The 18,200-nt window shown below is 43.0% G+C and overlaps 2 protein-coding genes across 2 annotated transcripts; both read right to left on the bottom strand.

Moving 5' to 3' along the window:
* Positions 1 to 2,364: 2,364 nt before the first annotated feature.
* On the bottom strand, positions 2,365 to 5,690 carry th2 (tyrosine hydroxylase 2; the record flags this gene model as incomplete). Its single annotated transcript, XM_083691812.1, has 12 exons — positions 2,365 to 2,524; positions 2,691 to 2,824; positions 2,913 to 3,008; positions 3,197 to 3,253; positions 3,351 to 3,420; positions 3,520 to 3,655; positions 3,949 to 4,094; positions 4,502 to 4,552; positions 4,667 to 4,734; positions 4,883 to 4,971; positions 5,198 to 5,372; positions 5,460 to 5,690. The coding sequence occupies 12 exons, from the start codon at positions 5,688 to 5,690 to the stop codon at positions 2,365 to 2,367; spliced, it is 1,413 nt and encodes a 470-aa protein (XP_083547938.1).
* Positions 5,691 to 6,342: 652 nt separating this feature from the next.
* On the bottom strand, positions 6,343 to 16,769 carry pah (phenylalanine hydroxylase; the record flags this gene model as incomplete). Its single annotated transcript, XM_083691994.1, has 12 exons — positions 6,343 to 7,176; positions 7,488 to 7,603; positions 7,727 to 7,860; positions 8,681 to 8,776; positions 8,904 to 8,960; positions 9,322 to 9,391; positions 9,969 to 10,104; positions 10,397 to 10,593; positions 11,030 to 11,097; positions 11,590 to 11,678; positions 13,054 to 13,237; positions 16,668 to 16,769. 12 exons carry the CDS (start codon positions 16,767 to 16,769, stop codon positions 7,133 to 7,135), a joined length of 1,293 nt encoding a protein of 430 aa, XP_083548120.1. The 3' UTR covers positions 6,343 to 7,132.
* Positions 16,770 to 18,200: the final 1,431 nt, after the last annotated feature.

The raw sequence follows: 18,200 nt of genomic DNA, 5'->3' as shown, positions 1-18,200 counted from the left end.
CGCACACACAGACCATTTTCCAAAGGGTATAATAACCTCTTTTAGAGAGAATTAGCATTGCGAAGTGAGAGGAGATTTTCTTAGAAATGTGAGTCATGAGTCTCTCTTGATCAATATTGTCTCTCCCCGAATCAAAATGACTCAAGAGCCCCACCTGGTGGCAGACTACAGACAGATAAGCAGGTTGAAGGCCCTTGCCTGCATTGATTTGCTGCTTCGTCCTCTTTTAGCCCTTTAGAACATGAGGCATTTTTATTTATTTATTTTTAATTAATTTTTTAAAGCTTTTATTGGTTTGTAAATAGATATGTCGGGAAACCAATTCCTTTGTTATCGTCATGAGTGCTCCTATGACCACTTATTATCTTGCACATTTTTGAACAAGGCCGGGGCGGGTAGCGCTTGGCATCGAACCTCATCTCCTGCGGTGATGTGATAACAAACCAAGAGACCATCAAAGAGATCAAAGAGAAATCAGACGGTGTGAACTCTCCACTGCTGTCTCTGTAATCTCCTCTACCACTTCAGACATCGGTGCCTTCAGCTAGCTCTTCCCCAGCCCGCTCACGTTAAGCCAGGGGCTCAAGAAGAGAAGAAGAAATGCAAGCAGTGAGGAGTATGAGATGAGAGAAAACAAAGGAAGAGATTAGTAGGCTATATTCTTTGAGGCAAAATACTTTCTTTTATTCCCATGAGGATTTTATTTCATGGTGTGGAAAACAGTCCGTACTCTGAAGTGAATCTGCACTGACCTGGATGAATGTGTAGAATGCCACAACAGAATAAATATGCGTACACTAAATCATTGGAACACGTTGACGTGTATTGTTTTATCTTGGTTGTCAGTGCCCAAGTGATTCTTAGGAAATCATTGGACTTGGCAGCATGTTTTCTGATGAATGTCTCACAGACAGTTATGTGCTCTTTTGTTTTATCTGTGTGTTTAGCCCGGAGGACTGAACCCTATGACCCTCGGCTGAGCTTGGAGAGGGCGGGCATGCCAAGGTAATGATGGCCATGACATTAGCAAAGGGAACACTTACGTTTGGAGGCAGGATGATGCAGCATTTGGGATTTGTGGGTAGTATTTGAGGCACAAGAATTTTGCTGGAACCCATGGTGGTTATCTTATTGCCATGGTAACACACTTTTGTTTGGAGCTCAGCAGATTTGAATCCCAGAAGCGGTTTCGGAGGGATTTGTGGATTTGAGTGCGCTGCATGTAAGATGAGACGCTAGAAATTATTAAGTGTTGGACTTTAGTTGAAGGAAGTGGATGTGTGCACTGTTGCACTCCAGTCAAGCGGTAGATCAGTCCTCCCCTCTTGTGCACCATTTCCTCCGCACTGCAAACACAAGATTTGAGTTTCTCTGAGAGAGAGTGAAGGAGCTTGATTTACAGTGGAATCACAGGGAAGGAAGGCCTCCCACATCGGGTGGCTGGAGGCTTTCACAGCCACTGTGTTCATCATAATGTTTTATGGTCACTGTAGATGGACTGACTTGTGTTCAAGCTTTAGAAGGGAACTGAGGCACAGACGCATTGTCATCGATATGGAAAGACACCCTCTGAAACCTCACAGGCTAAATTATTGAGGAAATGTCACAGAGAGAGAGAGAGAGAGAGAGAGAGGGGGGGGGGGGAGGGGGAGAGAGAAAGAAAGAGAAAGAAAGATAGTGTCTGCCAGCTGTAAAGCCCCACTGACCGCACTCTGCTCTGCTGTGAGGTCCCAGTGACCGGGTCCAGCTCTGATCCACTGGGCCTCAGTACTGGCTCTGGCTGCGGCCAGCTGAGGAAACGTGATACTTAAATCATTCATAATTAGCTCCTTCCCTTTGCTTAATAACACGTGACGACAAATGGGTTCCAAGAATTTTCCAAATGGAAACAGTTGGTTTGGGAATGAGAAGCACATGGCTTTGCAGTATATTGTAGAGGTCCCGCCCTCTTTCTCCCTCTCTGTCTATCACAAATACACACACAGACGACGTCGCATCCTTTCTCTCCCAGCATAGCCGCATGTACATTGGACTACATTTTCACTTTGTCTCACACACAAGTACTAGTGCTTTCTCTCTACATCTCTCAATCTCACCCACTCACTCTGACCTATTCGGATTGGACCGAAGCTCTTTCGGAGAAATATTTCAAAATAAATAGATTTATTCCTTTTGATGATTCTCTTCACATTACATTTATACTTTACATATCAATGAATACACCTACTGTACAATGGGCTCTTAATGACTCGGGTAAATAAATATATTATGTTGTGCTTTTCAGTTGACATCCATCCATGTAGAGGCTCGAAATGGGGTTTCTGGCTGTATTGTGTATCAATCATGGTCTGGCTCAATGTGGACTCAGCCCAGCTTCTCCAGGGCGCTGTACAGGATTTTTAGATCCTCTCTCATCTGACCCAGGGCATTCTGAATCTTACTGGGCTGATCCAGAACCTCCAGGCTGGAGGTGAACGGGTCATAGCGGAGAGAGAAGGGCCGCTGGATGGACGAGGAGTACCGCCTGCAGCACAGAGATGCACACATCTTAATACACGTTACGCAGTGGGGTTTACCTAGCACAAGTCTGACACACACACACACACACACACACACACACACACACACACACACACACACACACACACGTGCTTACATAGACACACAACATGTACTGTGCAGTTGTGTACCTCATCTTTAACTTAGCATCCTCAAAGCTTTCGGACACAAAGTAAACAGGCTGGTAGGTTTGGTCCTGGTAAGGCTGGAGAGCAGCCTCCTCAGGGTTGAAAGACTTGTACTCTGGCTCGTTAGAGAGAGCATACTAAAAGAGAGGTCAGAGAGTATTAGTGACAGACTCAGAAAATGAGCATAGCATAGAGAACCCTAAAAAAATAATAAATCCAACTTACAATGAGTTCGCCATATGAGGATAAGAGGCCAGCTCCGTAGGCCTTCACTGCTCCGTCCTGCTTACAGAGTCCGAACTCCACCGTGAACCAATACAGCTGTGTGGGTAAGGACAAGGGATGAGCCAACCAACCCCATAGCAGGGCATCAAGCCATTGATCACATTCTGCAGTATTTTATTTAACCACAAGATGGCAGTGCAGGCACATTATTAACAATACAGTATCCAGATTACATTTCGGCAACCAATTTTCTTTATTATTAAAGCACAAATGTTGGCTCTTACCGTTGAGAGTTTCTCAATATCCTCATCCGACGCTCCAAGTGATGCAAGACCAATCTCCTGGAATTGACAAAGAATTGTGAGTGCCATGCAGAGATACACATTTGATAAGCCTACTACTGCACAATGACAACATTGAAAGTGCAGATATTATTACCTGGGAAAACTGGGCAAATTCTTTGTCTGCAAGCATCGGAATATGGCCAAGTAATTCGTGACAGCAATCCCTATGGGATCGAATTGAAACAGTAGTGAATACATATGTAAGTGCACACAGATATACAGTTCAATAATCATGCTAGATGCTGAAGCATTCGTTGCCTTACGGTTCAGGGGAGTGCATGGGTGCTGAGTAGTGGCGGATATACTGGGTACACTGGAACACCCGGAAGGCCAGGCTGGCCAGGAAGTCTCTGGCGGAGAGCAGGCCTGCCGCGGGCCGCAGCTGGAAGCCTGTCTTCTCTGAGCGCACCAGAACACACACAACAGAACAGCACTGTCAGACACACTCACAATGGCCACATTCACATGTTCACTATGTACTACCCCAGCAACACTGGCATGGCTATTGTGACACTATTGTACATGAAAATAACCAGACACAAGACAGCATTCAGTCTCAAAACAACCAGGAGGGTTTGAAACACTCCAGAAAAAAAAGCTAGCGTGCAGGTGCAGGGTTTGGGTTTCCCCTCAGCCGGTGTTTCATGCGTGACGAGGCTGGTCACGCAGCTTGACAAACTGCCGTCTCTCACCTTTGAGGAAGGCTGAAACGTCCCTGAGCTGGGGAATGCTCTCCTCCCCATAGCCACACTCCCTCTCCAGCTGCTGAAGACCATCCAGGAACTGTCTGCACGCCAGGCTGTGGTACATGCTCCGCAGGGTCCGGTACACCTCTCTCCTGAACAAGACCAGAGTCATTGAGACCCCCTCCTCACATCTCCATCGTCTTTAAGATAGACACATTCCTCTCCCCCCCCCCGGGGTCTGAAGCTTTGGTCATGAACAGCTTTTTTTTTTTTTGCTAGCCCAGCACTAACACACATGCACTAGCGCTGCACTAGAGCTAACACACATCAGTAGCTCTCCAGGTCCACAAGGAGTTGGAGAAAACGGATCTATGGCATATGTGTAACAGGGGAGGCTGGTGGAGGTAGAAATCCGAGGACGGGCTCATTGTAATGGATGGAATGGAATGAGGAATGGTGTTGATACCGCACGTGTTTGATACCATTCCTCATTACAATGAGCCCGTCCTCCGATTTCTACCTCCACCAGCCTCTCCTGATGTGCAACTATGAATCTCACCATGTGGCCACCTCCTCTGGTGTGTACTCTACTCTTGGTAATGGGTCCCCCCTGTAAAACATACAGAAGATGCATTAATTAACTGTTATTTCAACATCAGTTTGTTTGACTGAATGAGACCAATATTAAAATGTTTTTAATGCAATAACCATGAGATCAACCCACTGTTTGAAATTGAAGGCAAGTTCAGAGATGAAAGATCTTCGTTTTCTGTATTCTGGATCACTGAACCCCTGTAAAATAGAGATTGATTATTTATTGATTATTATTTATTGTATATTTACTCCAATTAAGTCTGTAGATATGGTGCAGTAGCCATTCATTTTGTTTATCAGTGTCACATAAATGGTGAGGTTACTTTGCATGAAAAGAAATACTCACAGGATGATCCTGGTCCATATCAGGATCATATTTAGTTATCATCAGATTGCATTTGTCCAGATCTTTGATTTTCCTGGGAAACCAGGGAACTAAAATATGGGGAGGAAAAAAATAGTATTATAATATAATAACAAATAATATTATAATTGCTGAATATGATTGTATGCAATATCAATTAGTGTTATTGTGCTATCAACAACTGCAACAGCGATTACTATGATGATGATGATGCTAATAATATTAGTAACAATAATAATAATAATAATAATAATAATAATACATATATAATCAATTGGTAATAATAATAATAATTACCTTTTTCCTCTGGAATCGTGCGTACATCGTCAGCAACTCTTTTAAGAGAGTTTATAAATATGTCGATGTCAGAGCTATGCACTTCACACTTCATAAAGTACTCCAAATCCGTCACACTGTTTTTGGACTTCTTCCCTGGTCTGCTTTCAATGTGCAGAAGCTTGGCTTCAAACGTCTGGAAGGCACAATTCTTGATATCAAATTCGATTCAATATGAAACTTGCAAGGTAACCCATATTAATAAATTAACATGCATGCTTACCTCCAAAACTTTGCCAGTTTTAAAAAACCCTCCACTCTTTTCATTGCTAAGTGCGAAAATAATGTTTAATGTCACAGTCCCGTCCTTCTCCTCAAACACAAAGCTGTCCCCGCATCTTGATGGACCTGGAGAGGCGGAAGAGCCGCTCCCGCGCTCTTTCCTGGCATCTTCGATAAGGCTCCGCTTTCTGCCGGTGAACGGAACGTTTGACACTGCACTTTCTGTCTTCATCGAAGTTCCTTGGGTGTTGTTGACTCTCTTCTAGATGATATTTGATATTTGATATTTGATATGTGTATGCTATGATTTATTTGCTCTAAATGGCGAGTATGCTGGACACACACTGAGGCTCTTCAAGGCACAACGGTGTGTTCGAATCTGTGCCATCAGCCGGGAGAATTGTTTATATACCATGCCACCAGAATTTCTTATGGAAATTAGTTGCGCAAATACGTACGTCTGATTTTAGGTGTTATGCGTCATGATATCGCTTCTCTTTTCTAAGGTACAAAAACAGATAATTGAATAGAATAGAATAGCTAATAAAAGCGAATAGAAATAGGTTCGTGTAGCCTATAGACAACAAAGATAAGGCTGAATTATATCATTTATAGATGTTAATGTTTTTCATTCCATGACCTTTATAGGTAGCCCACGTTTCCACTTACATAATTTCATGATAAAACGGGTAACATCGGTCATCGAGTGCTGTCCAGGGTACTGTAAAGGCCCTGTTTAAAGTGGGCCAGCCTAATGTTCTCAGATAATAATAATAATAATAATAATAATAATAATAATAATAATAATACTTTTTTTTAAAGTATTGAATGACCGAATTATGACAAAGAATATACAGTAAAGTCATTTATTAGGCAAGTTAATTACAACACATTTCATGCATACTATACCATAAAAACGGGTAATGTAAGAGATATCATAGTATAGAAAAACAGTGGACCTGGCAGCCTCAGAGATCAATAATCGAAGGATAATCAAACACATAAAATGTGACATTATCTAACAATTTATTGAAATACACATTGCATAGTTATATTGTGTTCTACGTACACAGTGAATACACAAGTATTCATTTGTTAATAAAAGCCAATTTAAACGCTACAGAGAGCCTATAAACAACTGAAGTAGGCATAATATTCAAAGGCTCAAAGAGCTCGTTATTATATGCATCGGTCCCAGCTGGTTTTGGAAAATTACGCCACTTAACCTGTCAATGAATGCGGCACAGTTGGATATCTGGAATATATGCAGGTGAATTGTTTTTCCTTGTAACAGTTAACACAATTCAATTAATTGACATAAATCTAACGCTCATCGAATATTTCGTTTTAATAGTCTGAGTCTATATTTGTTTTATGGAGCTTATATTTACAATGAGAGTAGTAGGCTAGCATTCGTGTGATTACTGCGAATAGTACATATTCGATATTTATATGTTCTACTTAAAATGACTATTTACTGTAATTATCTGATTTGCAGTAGCCTGTGTATATTAGCATAACTTGTTTGAATGACAACTAATATAGAAGCAGCAGAGCACAGTAAAATATTTAATATCTCAATTAATAAATGTTACAGAGGACAAGCATGCAGATAAGTACAAAGAGAGATTCCATCATTGTGCGCTTCAGCGAAGCTATCGATAAGTGTTTTCCTTACTCCATCTTCTTCAGGGCATTGCACAGGATCCCGATTTCCCCTGAAGTAAATAAAACATGATAGCGGTACATTAAGGTATCTTGTCTAAAGGGGATCTTCACAGACATATTTATCTATTCAGTTCCTTTGGATTTAATTGCAATACTCCTTTGGCTATTTCCAGTCACTTAGGCTAATGGTTGGACTTAAAAAAGATTCTCATTCAAATCTATTTCTGTGTATTGGTGACATTATTAGATATTATTAGTGTCTGGGTCTAGTCTTGCTGTGGTAGCTTAAGTGAGTTACTACTTCAAATTGCATAAAATACACAAAAAATAAGGTTCACAGAACTACTAATGTGTTACCCACCACTGATGCTATCAGCCAAGTTTCTCAGCTGCTGAGTGTTATCCAAGACTTCAATACTCTGGGTGTAGGCATTGTAGCGCACCGAGAAAGGCCTGGGGATGGTGTCTGCAAATTTCCTGTTGTAAACAAATATAATATTATTATTAAACATTTGCAATAAATGAGAGCAAGGGATATCATATCACACGTGAATGTGAATGGAGGGCATTAACCTGTAACATAAAGGGGTTTGTCTCTACCTCACTCTCTCCTTGGCATCCTCAAAGCTCTCGGCAATAAAGTAAACAGGTTGGAACTCTGTGATTGGATACTTCTGGAGGCTGGTCTTCTCAGGGTCAAAGGGTTGGAGGTTGGGCTCGTCTGTCAAACAGTACTGGAAAACAACAATCACATGTGATTCCTGCATCCCAACTAATGCATTTCAGTAATATGAAAGTGACCTTGTTACTGTATAAATGACTCCACAATATCAAACAATGGGTGTGTTTTGAGGTATGAGGGAGAGTCCTTTAAATTCCTCAGTGAAATTCAGGCTGCCATTAAGTCTTGGTCATACACAGGAAATGCAGTGTGAATCCGGTCACAGCATGAGACATTGATATGATTCAGTAAACTGCACATCCTTTACTGACAGCCTCTGATGTAACATATGACCGTGGTAACAAAACATTCTATCTCCCCCACTTCCCCAGTGATCCACTAACCCACTCCCCACACCACCCCACTCTCCCCAAGTGACGCATTTAACCTGAGCCCAAGATGGACCACTAACCCACTGCCAGACAGCCCACTGGGCCAGACCAGAGGCTTTTACAACCGCAGATGGTCTGCAGGAGGTGGGTTTGAGCCGTAGAGGCTGGTGCTTGGAGTGCATGGACATAACAAAGCAGTAGAGGCTGTTGGAGGCAGAAATCAGAGGATGGGCTCATTGTAATGCGGAATGGTCCCAAACACACATGTTTGATACCATTCCTCATTCCATTCCATGAATAACAATGAGCCCGTCCTCCAATTTCTACCTCCACCAGCCCCCCCTGTAACAGAGCTATAGTGCATGTCTACCTGAAAGGGAAACATACAGAGGAGGTGGAGGACTCCTGGCCTTCAACCCCAAAATAGCCATAGTGATAAACACTTACTGCTATAGAGTGGTTCCAACCAGAAGTACACACACTTCATCACAGGCCATTTACCTGCAGCTCTCCAAATGATGAGAGGAGGCCCGCTCCATAAGCCTTGATCTCAGAGCCCTGCTTGCAGAGTCCAAACTCCACTGTGAACCAGTAGACCTGGAGACAGACACAAGGTAGCCGAGGGCTACAATGAATTTCTGTTTCTGGATAAGGGCAATCATAGTGCACAGTCAACTTGTAATTGTCGTTCATGTGAAAGATATGAAAAGTCTTCAAAACTTACGGTAGCAAGCTTCTCAATGAACTCGTCAGGGGCACCCAGGGAAGCCAAACCAATTTCCTGTTCAGAACAGAATCAAATAAACATCAACAATATTGTCTCTGGTAAGTAGATGTAAGATGATACAGTGATACAGTGTACCTGCTTCAGGGTATTGCTCAGTGTCACAGACAAAAATATTCTGGAGTAAAAAAAGATTTTTATTTAGATTACATTTGTCAAGACAATATCAGAAGAAACCTGGTGTATTGTATCTACTGTTCGGCGAAGCATGCCTGTGTTTGCAGTTGAACTTCCACAGGACAGCGTCCTTTCCCACTCCATCAATGGGTAATATGTTTTACTGTAGTAATAACTACACTAGCAGTTATTGATTTATACTGATGTACATGCATTAGGATGAATCCGGTGGGGAGCTTACCTGTGAGAACAGGGCAAAGCTGGGGTCAGCAAACAGAGGAACATGTCCCAGAAGCTCATGGCAGACATCCCTACATGTATGGAGAGAGATGGGAACAGAGTCAATGCCTACAGCATATCATTGACTGCTCTTTTTAAAATTCGATACACTGTGCTCTGTATTATTTATATATAATATTACATTCAAGCAATAATGCCCATTATTAACACTTACACAAGAAATCCAAAAATTGGGACAAAAAAACAATGATTTATTTTATTTATTTTGTGATAGACTGTGGTGGTTTCTGCCCTGCGCTGATAGACTGTGGTGGTTTCTGCCCTGCACTTTTTTATGATATGTTGTCAAGGGAACGTGATACACAAATCTATTGCGGCGTAGGAATATCATAATAGGTGATGTAATCGTGACATTATCGTTATTAAATCACGGCTTTGAACGCCTCTCGGCCAATCACAATGCTTGTTTTCATCAACCCGTTGTATGAACATTAAAATCACCCACAAGCCTGTTTCTGCTGTAGATGACCATCTGTCTCCCTCACAGTCTTAAACCACATCCTCTTCCTCAAATAGAGTACTCCAGTTTATGGGGTATAGTGTGTCATTAGAGAGTTGCTTTATGGTGTGATAGGGATTGATACTCACGGCTCAGGTGTGTACATGGGTTTGGATCCATGGCGGATGTACTGTGTGGAATGAAAGACTCGGAAGGCCAGACCAGCCAGGAAGTCACGGGAGGAGAGCAGGCCAGCAACGGGGCGCAGTCGGAAGCCCGTGCATGCTGAAACAGACAGAGGGGGAGTGCGTCATGTGAGTGTATGAGTGTATATGGGATACTGCTAGACAAACAGGAAATGGGGCACTTAGACATGCTCTGCTCCCTTCCCACAGTCACTAGAACACAGAGGGTTCTCAGTTCCAAAGTGGAATGGATTGTATAAGGATTCCAAATCCAGAGCTAGAACAATATGGAAAACGGAAACAACATTATTGGTAAAATTGGGGTCATAAACTCATGCCGGGGTTCGTGCATGGTGGTAGTGGAGCTGCGATGGGGCTGTCTGTCCTCTTACACTGCAGGTAGCGTGAGATGTCCTCCAGCTGGGGGATGTTGTCCTGCCTGTAGCCACAGTACTTCTCCAACAGGGGGAACACCCGGTTGTGCTCACGACAGGCGTGCGTCGGGTACAGAGTCTTCAGCTCTGTGAACACCGTGCCCCATGTGGCCTTCTCCTCAACAGTGTAGTCCACCTTGGGAATGACCTGGCCACTGAGATAGAAAATAGAGAGACGTAGTGTTAAAACACACACACACACACACACACACACACACACACACACACACACACACAGTGGCTGGCTATGGGGAAGAGAGGGGTGTGGGCGACCAGTGCGATCCCACTGCTATGTAAATGTGAGCCCTCTCTGTGGGCGTTTCATTGGGGCTGGTGCTCTTTGTAGTGCCGGTGAATAATACATCTCAATTATTCCAACAAAGCCAGAGGCTTCAAATCCACCACTTCCACTCTGTCATTTGTCCTCCTTTTGTTTGTGGTAATTTTCAATAAAAGGCAAAGCGGGGAATGAAATGGGCCGGAGGAGAGAACCACGGTGCACCGCGAGTGGAGCTTCATTGTGCACGTTTATAGGCTATTGTTAGAGAAATGGTAGAAATGTAGGCTCTAGTTAGTTAGTTAGTTAGTTACTGTCTGTAGTTGTAGGCAATGTCAGCAAACTCCTTCCTCCTGGCTCTGTACACAGGGTCTGTGAAGCCCTGATGGGGGAGACAAAAAGAAACAGCGATGTTAGATCTTGCCAGCAGTGGCAGAGCGTCACAAATCAAAGAGTGGAGATCTGGGACTAAACCCTGTGCCCTTTGACAGCATTATGCACTCCCACTTTAATAGGAGCACTGAAATGCATATTCAAATGAAGCCTTTGTACAGTGTTTGCTGCTTATGATGAATACATTTCACTTTAATGGCGGTGGCAAAAGGGAGCAATTATCTATAATTATAGGGGCCCAATTAAAGCAATGAAATCAATTTGTGGGCCTGGACAATTTCCATTCCGAGTGGGGCTGTCATCTTTGTGTGAGTCTGTCATAAAAAAACACGTGTTCAAAACACACACACACACACACACACACACACACACACACACACACACACACACACACACACACACACACACACACACACACACACACACATACACCCACCCACACATGTTGTCAACAGACAGAGATAAATGGCTTGGTCCTTACTGGGTGATCAGAATCCAGCTCCGACCCGTAGCTCAGAATCTGGTTGGCAAAGCGGTCCAACTCCTGGATGTCATTGGGGAACCATGGGACTGTAGGGGGGAGAATGAATCATCATCCAGTTCACATGACTATAACAACTGCAGTGGTACAACTGAATATGATATATGTGATATCATAATTCATAATGTTCAGAAAGGTAATAGTAATTGTAGAGCTAATGCACATGTCTTGATCAAGTGTTTGCAATGGAGCTATTTGACAAATCAGAATTTGAGCTGTAAAATAGTTGTATGGAGCCAATTCAGACCAGTAGATGGCAAAGTGAAGTCAGTTTACAGTAATAATGATTTTTGGATCAAATTCATGAGATAAAGAGCACAACTATTTGATAGCAACATGAATGGAGAGGACCAAAAAGCCTTCTCTTGTTGTGTCCCTCTCTCTCATTCTCTCTAATGGTGCCCTCAGCCTGCCTTGTGTTCAGTGTACAACTGTACAACGTAGATTGATGGAAACAAGTAGAGCGCAAATTAATATGGACGTGGATGGTGTTGTGGAGAGTTTGCCTATAGGATGTTTTGTGGAACGGAGAAACGTTGACACTGAACAGAGCAGCAGCCGAGGTCATCCATTGAATCATGTGGATTTATAACAGTCAGACACACTGTGGTCGAACCATTAATCTACATTTGGGCAGTGTGGTCCAGCCTGGGGCTCAGCGAACAATAGACCCCTACCAGTCTCCTCTAAAAACAGGCTGTCTGCATCCCAGGCCATAAATATCTCCAGATCCACTTGACCCTGTCCGGTAGACCGTAGGCTAGGCTGGGGTCAAGGGAGGCTCCGTGGTGGCCCTGTCTGTCTCAGCCTGCCTGTCTGCCTGTGTCCTGGGTGAGCCATGACCTTGTTAGGGTCTCCCCGCTCCGAGCCTGTGACAGAGATTGTCTGTTCTGTGGGTGGGGGGAGGGGGGGGGCATGGCGACACTGAACCTCTGTTCTGTACAGGCCTGTTGGTCCTCAGTAACTAAACTAATGTCATTCTGGAAACAACTAATAAAGGAGGGGGGGGGGGGGGGGGTGAGAGACAGGCCATCAGTCACCGTGGCGACGACTGGTCACCCATCACCACATCTGGCTGGTTGTCTGGTAAAGCGCCGCCCGGAGTTCAATGCATGTGACACACTGGCTTTGTCTATCTCCCTCTTATATGTAAAACCAGAGCAAAATATCATCAAAACTATATCTTGAATTTGGAAAATAATAGTGAGTATATATGTTTTGGAGGAAAAAAAAGTAACTATCCTAAGCTTGTAAAATACTCTTCAAACAGATATTTCAACAACAACAACAAGAATACTCATGATGATTTTGAATATATGTAAAATGTCCTAGTTTGTTTGATTTGATTGATCAACATCTTGCTATGCATATATTGCGGTCTCAAACACGCCCTTGTACACACACCTGTGTCCTTCTTCTTGTTGCGTGAGAGCTCATGCACGTGGCCGCTGATCTCTGTGCGTAAGCCGGCGATGACCTCATCCAAGGCCTGTGAGCAGCTGGAGTCCACGTCGATGAAGAACTCAAACTCCTGGCTGTTCATTCGTGAGGGGCGAGACTCAATGTACGTCAGGTTGATCCCCTTTTCCTGCCATTCACAGAGACAGGAGAGGCTATTAAAACACTGTCCATTCCATGCTATGGATTAGTACACTATTTTGTTCCTTACGTTAAAAAAACAACAACAATAAAATAAAAAATCAAGTTGATTTCAACCACCTTAAAATGATTACTGTACCCTGAAAATCCCCTCTAGAAAAAACGAGACTCTAACATCTCCTTTTGTTTTACCACTAGAGGGCGCTAAGTGCATGTCTAAACAAGGTCAGCTGGCAGACTTTCTGGAGTCTACCATGCCCTGGGGTCATAACAGCTCAGCTAATTGATTGTAGGCTGTTATAGAACTAACCAGAGTCCGACTGTTCTAGCACTGAACAGGCTCACAACAGTATGCATCACTTTCCAAAATAGTTGAGAAGCTTCCAAAAAACCTCTAATTTAGAAACCAAACAAAACCAGGTAATGTTTTCCAGAGACCTTTGCTAGAAATTGTGTGTGTGCACATACGTGTATGTATCAATTCCAATATTTCTATCTATGAGAGACTTGAGTGGCTTGTTCCAGGAGACAAACAACATTCTTAAAGGGGTAATTATAATTAAAATGTGTTTTTGTTTATTTATGTAACTGTGGGGAAGGGGAGGGAGAGGAATAGCTCACTGCCATAGGTCCAGTAGAGAGGCAGGGCTGGGCCCCCTTCTCCCTCTCCATCTGGATCCCATTCCACCACATTGGCGCTATGAAGGCCATATGGATCCCCAGCACTTACAAAACAATGAGTCAGCTTATTTGGGCCAAATATGGCCCCTTAACCAATAGGGACACAGAACCGTTTGGGCGCCATTCTCTTCAGAGATGTCACTTAACCCTGGTGAGTGTTGGAACGGTAGGAACGTACACCTCAGGTCAGAAATGTTGGTGTGGTCATGTCAAGCTTACAGATGGAGAAGCTGACCCCTCACATGACTTCCACACAAGACCAGGTCACATGTGCTCTCAGGCGGATAAACAGTGAGCAGAGCAGCTTGATGTAGAGATCGCAACTGCGCTTAAATTCCTCTTGACTGTTTAAGTTAATCATCCAATTATTATTTTTGTTGTGATTCCAGTTACAGTGCAGTGCTGGTCATTTTCAGTACCTCAAACCCTAATAAGAGTGCAGAGTTGGACGTGAGCAAAGCTATGATGCTTCACTGCACTTCACATAGGGAACATTGCGTTCCCAGACTGTCCAGGTGATCCTATACATCCGGTGACAAAGGGATGACAAAGGGGGATCCAGATGTTACTGTTACAGAGGAGGGTTGTCCGAGGGAAAGGGGTGTGTTGATGGTTTGGATGTATATGGCCTGTTTTATAGAATGGGAGGTGGGGGGAGGCAGGGAGATGGTTGGACAAAAAAAAAAGGGTTTGGTGGGGAGGTTTTTTGCCGGAGGAGTGTGGCGGTGAGGAGAGGAGGTGGAGTAGGGGGTGGATCTGGGGAATGGCAGCCCATAGGTCCAGAGGAGCTTCTCATGTTTCTCAGAACTTGGCAGATACTTGGTATTGATTTGTGACACACACACACACACACACACACACACACACACACACACACACACACACACACACAGACACAGACACATACACACACACACACACACACACACACACACACCTCTCTCTATCTCTCTTTCTCTCTCTCTCTCTTATTTCTCTCTCAACATTTTAAAAACAGAACACTCCAATCTGAACAGTTTTGACTTAGACACCAAACTTTGAACTTTGATAAATCGCTTAATTGTTGAAGGTTACACAATGAAAGTGCTGCCAATCAGCAATGCCCTGGAGCACGTAGTCCATTGAGTCAACAGAAAATAAAAACATGTACCTTGATACAGGCTGACCTTCCGGGGGTGGCACAACACTACTTGGGCAAAATCAATGCAGTGGCAGTATACAAGTAACTGAATACCTGATTCAGGACTTGATGGGTGATTTCCAACGCACTATTTGATTATTTCACAAACAGAATAGCCAACCCACTGCCTGGCTTAAAATAAAGTGGTCAATGTAACCCAACACATGTCAAACTAACACTGATAGATTATCCTTAATGGAGTCATGCCTCTAAAAGCTCTTCATCTTATTCCGCTTTGGAGTCACACACACTACGGTGTATAATCCAGACAGCTAATTCCCTACAGAGGCCATAACTCTGAACAGAATGTACATCACAGAGAGTTCAAAGTTGTGGTAGCTTGTACTGATGCGTTGACTATACTATAGTAGGCTACTCTAACTGTGTGGTACCCTGGGTACTGTAATAACACTATCTAGGGGGTGTGATATTTGGCCATATTTAATGATATGTAAACAATGCTTTCTGAAAAAACATCCCTCTAACTTTTGCCTTGTTAAATGTGAGCTAATTGTTATTCTGGGAATTCTGAAAAGATCTCTATCGGCAGAAAGTTTCATTATTTCTTCCTCAGGGGGAACAGTATATTAGTAGTACAGTAAAGTAAAACAAGGACATAGGGATGCAATAGGGACTGTGGAGACTGTTTAATATCAGCCTTTCTTAAGACCAGTCTCCTGTCCAGTTCTAGTCCTTGTATAAAGCGTATAGCAATGGTGGAGCAGAGAGTTACAATACCACTGCAAGTACAATACATTCCACACCTCCACACCCCCTGGCAAAAACCATACATGTCATGTGATTCACACTTCTGTGCCAGTAGGAGTCGAATCAGACATGTTTTAGCTGAAAAAAGTGTGAGCGAGGTTTTACAGTTTTACTGTAACTCCAGTACTCCAGGAAGTTCAGCAGGGTGCAATGTGTTCCTGCTGGGTACTTTATATTCCTCTCCACAGGTCCTTCCATCAGGCTGGTCCCTGGGATGCAGGATGGTCAGTGGCTTCCCTAACCATCTGTGGCTAACTGAAACCAGACCGTCTCATGAAACGTTAAGTGCCTTGTAAATTATTAGATGGTGAGGAAAAGAGGAAAGGTCTGGGTAAGTCAGCAAGAAGGTTTTTTTAAATGGTCTGTCTGACTGACAAATGGCAGGTAAACGTCGTAAACGTCTTGTCTGATCTTCCTCTGTGTGATGGTCAGGATTATTACCTCTGACAACCAGTTGATGATGAATTTACTTCTGGTCTGCAGAAGGTATAAGATGTGAGAAGCTTTCTTGGCTTTTTTGGTCCTTGACTATTGGATCTCTAAAATCATAGATGTAATGTGATTCACACTTCTGTGTCAGTGATAGTCGAATCAGACGTTTTTGAGCTGAAAAAAGTGAGTGAGGGACATTTTGCTGTTTTTAGTGTCTATATGTACAGTATGTGTATTGTGTATTGCTATGTTGTTATGCATGAGTGTGTGTGTGTGTGTGTGTGTGTGTGTGTGTGTGTGTCTGTATTGTGTACTGTATACTATCTGTGCATATTATGAATGCGAAGGGGGGATTTACCTCAAACAGCCTCAGGGCCTTAGCGAGCGCCCCAACCTCCTCTTTCAGGGAGAAGAAGCAGGAAAGCACCCCCACCTTATTGGTCTGCTCCTCCAGGTACATGGAACCTCTTCTCTGGGAGAGATATGAGAAGAGGAGGAAGAGCAATGTGACTGGGCAGGCACAAACAACACACATTCCACAGAACATAAAATAACTGTACAATGCGTATGGAAAAATACAAGTGCATGTCTCTCTGTCTAAGCACCATGCTGCAGGGGGGGCCGAGGGGTGTTTTAGTGGGGAGAGTTCATATCCTGTAGCTTCAGCAGTGGATTGTTTATGAAACACTGATCGACATGGTTGTGCTTTCCTAAAGTGAACCTTCTGTAGTGTGGTGACCCTTTGCCTCTCTCCTCGGTCTCTCTCTCTCTCTCTCTCTCTCTCTCTCTCTCTCTCTGATCTCTCGAACTGCAAACACATGTTGCTCACTCTTCTCCCTCACGACTGACTATGCATAATATGACTCACATACTCAACCCATACATGCACGTACCCTAACCCTAACCCTAACCCTAACCCTAACCCTTTAATAGGTCAGCATAATTTTGTATAAGTGTGTGTGTGTGTGTGTGTGTGCATGCGTGTGTGAAAATTGTGGTTCTATAACCCATGACAATTCCATTCCAAGGGACTTATCTCTTCAAAGCTCTCCCACCTTTAACCTTTCCACTATGACCTCCGTAGTAATGACCAAACATGACCCCCTCTTTCCAAAGGGAGTTGTTTCCCTACTCAGCACACCTCCTTGAATTATGCCCTCTACGAAAAGCTAAAATATTCAAAACAGATAAATGCAATTAATTTCTAACCTACCCTTTTGTCACTCTTTTCCAGTCCAATATGAAATCATAAATCAGCAGATACAAACAATATAATAACATGGTGTTCACAAGCAACAGTTGTTGAAATGAAATTCAAGATTAAATTGATATTGTTAATTTAATGATGTTGATAATGCGAATTCATTGTCACTGCTATTCAACTTTATTCATGAGATGTTTACAATTATCTGTGTTGCCATTCCACATTCTAACTCCAGACTATTCCAGCACCTATGGTAAGGACAATGAACCACATACCTGCCATTCCACATTCTAACTCCAGACTATTCCAGCACCTATGGTAAGGACAATGAACCACATACCTGCCCTTCTTGGTCGTTTCACAAAATATAGACGTTATACAGTGGCAACATTTGTAATAGAGGGTCTATCTCAGGTGTAGTGCACCCCTTACCGTCACTTTCCTCTGACGTTTTTTTGCGATGGCAATAATTATGATGATGCTAATCATAATGTAATAACAGTAGATATTAGTAGGTAAAAATAATAGCCTAAAGCAGGCTATCAATAATAACAACACGTTTAATGAACTATATAACCATAATTTGAAAGGGCTATTCATACGTTTTATATATTTATATTTAATATTCGGATGCATTGTATAAGATTATATTATAATAGAACTATAGTCATGATAAAGCCTTACTTC

This window comes from Argentina silus (assembly GCF_951799395.1).
Source record: "Argentina silus genome assembly, chromosome: 20".
Lineage (NCBI taxonomy): Eukaryota > Metazoa > Chordata > Actinopteri > Argentiniformes > Argentinidae > Argentina > Argentina silus.
The sequence above is the reverse complement of the archived record's forward strand: the minus strand, read 5'-3'. Positions and strand labels throughout refer to the sequence as shown.